General features: G+C 41.5%; 1 protein-coding gene across 1 annotated transcript in view; it reads left to right on the top strand.

Moving 5' to 3' along the window:
* Positions 1–8105, top strand: part of LOC103369042 (NEDD4-like E3 ubiquitin-protein ligase WWP1) — a 34120-nt gene that overhangs the window by 22170 nt on the left and 3845 nt on the right. The window contains exons 14-24 of the mRNA XM_008297634.1: positions 671–799; positions 1291–1363; positions 1461–1532; positions 1681–1769; positions 1943–2102; positions 2726–2859; positions 5258–5398; positions 5513–5633; positions 6349–6453; positions 6698–6794; positions 6930–7002. Coding sequence (XP_008295856.1) covers positions 671–799; positions 1291–1363; positions 1461–1532; positions 1681–1769; positions 1943–2102; positions 2726–2859; positions 5258–5398; positions 5513–5633; positions 6349–6453; positions 6698–6794; positions 6930–7002 — 1194 coding nt within the window. The remainder of the gene's footprint in view (positions 1–670; positions 800–1290; positions 1364–1460; positions 1533–1680; positions 1770–1942; positions 2103–2725; positions 2860–5257; positions 5399–5512; positions 5634–6348; positions 6454–6697; positions 6795–6929; positions 7003–8105) is intronic.

The raw sequence follows: 8105 nt of genomic DNA, 5'->3' as shown, positions 1-8105 counted from the left end.
AGTCACGACTGTGCTGTCAGTAAACAGAAATCAGAGAACCATGAGAAGTTGCTTCTCTTAACTTTGAAATACACAAACCCTTGCACTGTGCTAGCACTCGTCAAGAAATTCATCTATCATTTTGAAAAGTTAACAAGTTGAAAACACATGTAAATAATTAGAGAGTTCATTTCTGAGAAAGCAGCTATGGTGTTTTTAGTTCATTGAATATGACCTGAAAGGGAATTAATGCCTGCTTTTCTCATCTGATTTTAGTACAGTTAAGATGAGTAATTACAGTCATATAATCTACATGAACAGGTTATGCAGATTTATGCAGTATAGAAACTCGTGAGGCCTGTCTGCCTGTTCTGCTCATCAAAACATTTCTCTCATATGCTCTCTACTGTTTTTGTTTTTCTAACCCATTTAGTAGTATTGGGTTTGGCAGGATTCACTGTAATGGAAAAGCTCAACAATGTCTTATTTTTACTTGTCATTGACGGTTAAAGTGAACTTGATTTGTTTAATGGGACGAGCCACAGCTGGATGATTTTTTTTTATTAAAGAATTCTGGGCTTTCGTAACTTTAGCTTGGACTGTGGCCTAGAGCATATATATATATTTTTTTATCTTCTACAGTTATCAGTTCATATATATGATTGGTGTGTGTGTGTGTGTGCGCCTACAGGCTACAGAATGAGGATCCTCTGCCTGAAGGTTGGGAGATCCGGTACACAAGGGAAGGGGTTCGCTACTTTGTGGATCACAACACCCGAACAACCACTTTCAGCGACCCCCGCACTGGAAAGTCCTCTGTGTAAGAAGCATTTAAAAATAATTAACTTGTTCGTGTGTTCTTTGTTGCGTCTCGTTGCCTGAAGCGATGCCAGAGGCTGCGTTTTGTCAGGAGCCTGAAGAGCTGCAGTTATGTGTGTTTATGCAACGTTTAGGAAAACCCATTTGCTAGGGCCAGATGGAGTCATTTTGTATTTAATTTAACTAATGCATATACAGCTGTAAGGTATAGAAAAACACATGCTGGTTCAGAAAACAATGCTTCCCTCTGGTATTTCATTTCTCCGGCCCTTCAGGAAATGTGATATTTCTTCTTGGAACTCAGGAAATTTTTATAAATGTTTTCTTTATGTCAAGATAACGGAACACATACATACATGGCAAGCATAGTTGTTTTTGCACATAAAAGGTGAACTATTCAACTATTCACCCCGATAAAATAAACAGATTTCCTTTGTATTTGTCAGCTTATACTTCCAATATTCTAATCTTTAAATCGTTTGCACTTCTCAGTACCAAAGGCCCTCAGATCGCATATGAGCGCAGCTTCCGATGGAAGCTTGCTCATTTCCGCTACTTGTGCCAGGTAGGCATTCCTTCCCGTTTCCTCTCTCGTTCTCTTTCTTGTTCTAACTGACCCTGACACTCTTTCTAACCCCCTTTCATTTTGTCTTTCTCCCCAGTCTAATGCTCTCCCTAGCCATGTGAAGATCACCGTCTCCAGACAGACACTGTTTGAAGACTCTTTTCAGCAAGTAAGAGGATCCTTCTACTGCTGTCCTCCTCCAGTTTAAACTGACGATACAGCAACACATTTCAGTTTTCTCCTACTATGTATTCCAAACTGTGCCCGAGTCATGTTGTGTTTTAGCTGATCTTGTGTGTCTTTGATTCATCTTTTAGATTATGGCCCTGAAGCCTTACGACTTGAGGAGGAGACTGTATGTCATCTTCAGAGGCGAGGAGGGTCTCGACTACGGTGGCTTAGCTCGGTAATAAAAACCTTAAAAACAACAAAATGTAAAATACAAGTATGTGAAATGTAAGCAGTGATTGATGTTGTGCAACTCTCCCTGTCTATTTCTCCTCTTATTCTCCATGTTTTTCCGTCTTATGTCTACGTACACTTTACCTTTGACCTCTCTTTTTTTGTCTCACTTTTCAGAGAGTGGTTCTTCTTGTTGTCCCATGAAGTGCTGAACCCGATGTACTGTCTGTTTGAGTACGCTGGCAAGAGCAACTACTGTCTGCAGATCAACCCAGCCTCTGCCATCAACCCGGACCACCTCTCCTATTTCTGCTTCATTGGCCGCTTTATTGCAATGGCACGTACACATGTCGGCCACACACATGAAAAGCACTGTGATCACACTAATGCCTGGGTTGTCCCAGAATTGATGGGGATTTGAAGATGTGTTGTCCAACCACACCACAGTTTATACACTGTGTGCTGTTTAAGAAAAGCTGGCTGAGACGTTCATAATGCTGCACTTGGTTGGTCACGTTAGTAATTACAGATTGGTTCCAAAAATGAAAAAGACACTTGAGAGTAAGTTCAGTCGGTGATTACTGTCTAACACCTGCAAATCTGGCCAATTGTGACATGAAGTGAGTGCCAGATTGTCACGTCAACTCAAATTTTATTTATGTTTCTCAGTATCACAAATCTCAAAGTTGCCTCAGAGGATCTTGCTGTCCAGCATACAACACACTTTCTCCTTAACCCACCTCACAGTTTCTGAAAGTTACAGAAATGAACACTCACACATGTAGACAGGGGTGTTGGTTTCTTATATATAGATAAATGTTTAAATATGTCTCACACAGTTCTTACATGTAAGAAGATTCCCTTTGTCATAACAGACTGGTTTTGAGTTCATTTGTTTACCTTATATTTTCAGGTTGGTCATGACGGTAAAATGTTGTGTTTCTTTATTTATCTCTGCAGGCACTTTTCCACGGCAAGTTCATTGACACGGGCTTCTCTCTGCCTTTCTACAAACGCATGCTGAACAAGAAGCTAATACTCAAAGACCTGGAGTCCATCGACCCAGAATTCTACAACTCACTCATATGGATCAGGTAATCAGTTTCATCTGTCTATGTGGCCTTCAGAATTCACATGGTTGTCACATATAAATGTGGAAAATTAGCACATTTTAAGTTTACGTTCATCATCTTATTTTATTGATCACCTCAGTGGTAGGGGTTTCACTGCACTTGGAGTTGAACCTTAGATTGAAGATGTATGTGCTACGTGTATTCCTAATTGAATCATCTAGACCAGGGGTCGGCAAACGTAAACACTCACAGAGCCATTTGGACCCGTTTCCCACGGAAACGAAAACAGCGGGAGCCACGAAACCCTTTTGACATCTAAATGAAGATAACACAGATAGTATATATCGTTTTTTACCGTTATGCTATGTATATAAAACTAGAGTGTGCTGCATTTATGAAATGAATGAACTGCTACAGAGGAAACTAAATTTTATTTCTGCATGCAACACAACAACAAAAAACATTTTGAACTCCAAAAAAAAAAGACGGGTTCAAGGTTGCTTTCAAATGAAATACTCAATGTCTATTTGAATCCTCTTTCTATTTATGAAATAAAAAGCCGAACTTAAATTATCCACCAGCAGCAAAGTAAAAGTGCTGTCTGGTTGTCCTGCTGGCTGCAGCTGGGACTTCTGACCAGACTCCTGAGCGCCTGTGAGTGCTTTGGGACGGGAGGAGCTCATGGCAGCATCGAATAGTCTCCAAAACACCAGAAAGAGTTGCTAGATTTGTCGCTAGTCGCTTTTGACAAAAAAAAAGTAGCCAAAAGGTTTTGGAATATCGCCAGATTTAGCGAGAAAGTCACCAAGTGGGCAGTGGGTGTCACACATTGGCGGTTGTGACGCATATTTTGAGCGACAAAAAATGAAATGCGTTTTATTTTAATGTTACAAGATCACCGTAATCTTCAAATTTAGAATTACACTTTAAAAACGAACGAAAATTTTAAAGCCCCCTGACCTGACTGAGAGAACCATTGTCAGTGGGTACTGTGGTACTAAATTGTCGATGCAGTTTAAACAAACTCTTGTGCTACAGAATTCACCAAAAAGCATCGACCTGAAAATAACACTTACTAGCTGTAGAACTTCTTGAGCTGCTTGTAAATTGCAAGAGCACATAAATAAAGCCTCCCCAGTTCGTACAACTTTAAGTTTACAACCATGACTTCCTTTTTAAGCTAAAACATACTTGAAGTATGAGGCAGCAATGTATCCTAATGTTCTTTTTGATCCAAACTGACTCCTGGAGACAGGACAAATCACTTGACTTCATATTGTCCAAAATTTATGTGGGGATGTTTGCAGTCTGTACAAAAACGTACCCTTAATCCTTTGACCTTTGCTTTGGATAACTTAAAAAGGGAGACGCTTAAGGAGAAGCATCAGAGGAGCGATAACTCTTCTCGCAGGAACAAATGCACAGTGTTTTATATACAGCACCACTCAGAAGTTGGAACATGCCTCCTCTGTCAAGCCTTCATTTTTACTGTTTCCTTTAGCGTAGGGGAAAAAAACGAGGCTATTGCAACTAAAATAACACGGGAAGTTTTGCACAAAAGTTTACATGCACTTGTAAAGTCCATATATCATGGCAGCGTAGAGTTTCCAATGACTCGTAAACCTCTTGAACTCTCTCGAGGAGTTGTTGAAACGGAAAACTATTATTCATTTTAGTGTGTTCATACATTTATTATAGATCTTCTGGAAATATGACAAAATCTGCACGCATGCATCAATCCTTTTCTTTAGTTAAATGTCCCATGACCGTTTTCATGCCATTTGGTGCTTTTGGTCGCCGTCCACAAACTTCTGGCAAGTTTCTGGTTGTGTATTTGTTTGTGTTGGTATACAGCAAACAGCCCTATTCCAATAATCTCTCAGCTAAGAGAAACGACAGTTCATCCAGTGGTGCCTCAGACTCGAGCTCACATTAGTGCTTCCCACAGTTCAACGAGCAGACACATCTCAACATCAGGTGTTGGGAGGAGGCTGCAGAAATCCAGCCTTCATTGTTGAATTACTGAAAAGAAGCCACTACTGAGGGAGAGTTCTTGGCCAAAAACCACAAGGATGTGACCTTACACCAGTATAAATCTGTACTTTGGTCCATTGAGTCCAAGTGTGTGATTTATAGTTCCAGCCATGGAGCTGGTTGAGATAATGCCTAGAATATGCAAAAGGGATCTTCTTTGGGGAATGTAAAATTTAAAGTGTGTTTTGGTTTGTTTAACACGAATGCAGAAACAATGTCAGTATTAAAGCTCTCGTGCAGGACTTCTACATATAAATCAACCTCCGTCATCGTGGGTCTGCTGCCAAACGAGTTTACGCGATGCTGTGTAAGCTTTCAGAGGAACTATATTCTGTGTTCAAACTGTATTATGCTGTGGCACCAAAACATTCCTATCTCCTCTCAGGGACAACAACATCGAGGAATGCTGTCTGGAGATGTACTTCTCTGTCGACATGGAGATCTTGGGGAAGATCACGTCTCATGACCTCAAACCTGATGGTGCCAATGTCCTGGTCACTGAGGAGAACAAGGAGGAGTACATCAGGTTCAGCAGATGCACTGCTTCACCATAACAGCAAATATATCTGACATCTGAAGGTGGTTTGGAGTCATTTACTTTTGAAGATGTTTATGTTTATTTCTGCTGTTTTACTTTCAGTCTAATGGCAGAATGGAGGTTCTCTCGCGGCGTAGAAGGTCAGACTAAAGCCTTCCTGGATGGCTTCAATGAGGTGGTTCCACTTCAGTGGCTTCAGTACTTTGATGAAAAGGAGCTGGAGGTGAGCAGCTCTTCGAACCTACTTTGAGTGCTGTAGTGACTTCTTTTCTCATGTCTGTACTGTGTCTTTTTTATTTAATACTGGTTATATTAACGGTGAATTGATTAATTGCAGTTGATAATTTAACCAGTTAGTTGAACATATTAAACACCAAGGCAGAAGACAAAGAACATGCAGGTCAGAACAGGTAGATTGTAGCTGCAGTTCGTGGTTGCACCCTCAGGTGAAGCCTCTTGCTGTTAAACACTGCAGTGACCCAAGGAGGCAACTAGACCGCTGGTGGTTCTGTGTTGGCAAGCACAGAGCGCTGTGGGAGTTTAGTTAGTAAAGCGCTACCATGGGAAAGTCTCTGGTGACACTTAATGCCGACCAACTAAAGTTCTTGAGTTGTAGGCGAGTAGTAATGCGTTGTGACAGCATCGCTACGAGCTGGTGGCTAGTGATTGTCAGTGGAGCAGCCCGTGTTGTGTGACAGAAGTCATTTGACTGTTAACTATTTAATATTAATGATAACTAACACCCAACTCCACTTAAGTTTACACTCATGAACCAGTCTACTACACCAGAAAACAATGAAATAATGTTGCTGTGTGTGTAGAAAATGATTATGTCTCTCTACCCCCTCCTTGTGTGAGATGTGTGAGATTATCCTTCACTCTGCTTCTGTTTGTTTGATCTGTTTATTTGTTTACTTCTATGTGTCTGCTGGATCCAGGTGATGCTGTGTGGCATGCAGGAGGTAGACCTGCAGGACTGGCAGAGAAACACGGTGTACCGTCACTACACCAGGAACAGCAAACAAATCATCTGGTTCTGGCAGGTACAGTCACACACACACACACACACACACACACACACACACACACACACACACATGGAATCAGCTTCTTTTCAGGCCTCTTTTATTCTCTAAAAGTAACCATTAAAGAGGTCTCAATAAAACAAACATCTTCTGCAGAATAACTACGGTTACATATAGGAATAGGATTTGGGTTGTTTTGGGTGTAGTCGGTGATGACGGAGGTCTCTCTGGTCACTGATGTGTGTGTTTGTTCTCCATGCAGCTGGTGAAAGAAGTGGACAACGAAGTGCGACTACGGCTCATGCAGTTTGTCACTGGAACCTGCCGGCTTCCTCTGGGCGGCTTCGCTGAACTCATGGGTCAGTCGCACACACAAATACACAAAGAGACAGAATTACACAAGAGAGCATGTTTATCATCGTTCAGATGCCAAGAGCTGCGCAGCTTTAAGAGCTTTACAGTTTTCTCAACTCTCGTCTCCTTTTGCATTGCAGGAAGTAATGGGCCACAGAAGTTCTGCATTGAGAAGGTGGGGAAGGACACGTGGCTTCCTCGGAGCCACACGTGGTGAGTGCTTCACCTCTGGTTCCTTCCTCTCTCACAGAGATTTTACTCAGATGTTGCTGATTGAAAGTCGATTATTTGCCAAACAGCAATCCAGTGTAAAGCTGTGAGAGCTGGTCTTTGACAGAACGGGCCTGAGAGGAGAACCTCGGGGAACGCCTAGTCATTCTTATACACTCAGATGAAGGAGTGCAAAACAGTTTAGATCAGAGGTGTCCAATCCTGGTCCTCGAGGGCCACAATCCTGCATGTTTTAGATGTTTCCCAGCTCATCATCAAGCTCTGCAGAAGCCTGATCATTTGAATCAGGTGTTGGAAGAGGGAAACATCTATAACATGCAGGATTGTGGCCCTCGAGGACCAGGATTGGACACCCCTGGTTTAGATTATATCACAGCTTTTGAGTCTTGGATTGGAAAAATGGGGAGGCGCCGGATGAATATTGCCAAGACGGTGACTGCTGTGTCTGTCTACTGCTTTTAACAAAAAAACACATTCCTGTGAACTGCTTTGTATCTTGTCACTTCAACTCTGTAATTATTTAGGTATGTTTTCAGCGCCATTGCTTTGTCTGAAACCAGGATTACTCAAGAACTACCAGGCTGTATTTCATGAAGCTCAGTGGAGAGTGTGGCAGATCAGTTTTGGTGCAGATCCACATTACTTTGTTGACGAGGGCTGCGCTCTCTGAGTTCAAGCATTTTCCACACTATGATGATTAAACGTTACAGTTATTCCACAAGTCACACATGTGCTACTCGGATCAGTTATGTTCTGTCAGATGTATAACTTCAGAGTGACACAAAGTCGTCCCTGATGTTTAAATAGACTTCAAACAAATTGAACATTCTGCCAGAAAGCCTCAGTTAAAGGAACATTTGTCATTTTAAATAACGTTCCTATAAGACACATTGTTTTAATCGAAACATTCACAGGACGTTGTCACGGCTGTCAGATTATATTACATGACAACAGAAGAAGAACATTCTTGAACCAACATTTCAAAAGTGTTTGCAAGATGTTGCTGAGGCCTCAGAAAACGTTTGTGTAATGCCACATATTAACAAAAAGAGTACGCTTTGCCCACAACACTCTTGAGGATGTTT

Source organism: Stegastes partitus, unplaced genomic scaffold (genome assembly GCF_000690725.1).
Source record: "Stegastes partitus isolate 25-593 unplaced genomic scaffold, Stegastes_partitus-1.0.2 Scaffold1231, whole genome shotgun sequence".
In the NCBI taxonomy this organism is placed as follows: domain Eukaryota; kingdom Metazoa; phylum Chordata; class Actinopteri; family Pomacentridae; genus Stegastes; species Stegastes partitus.
This window is presented reverse-complemented; position numbering and strand designations above follow the sequence as displayed.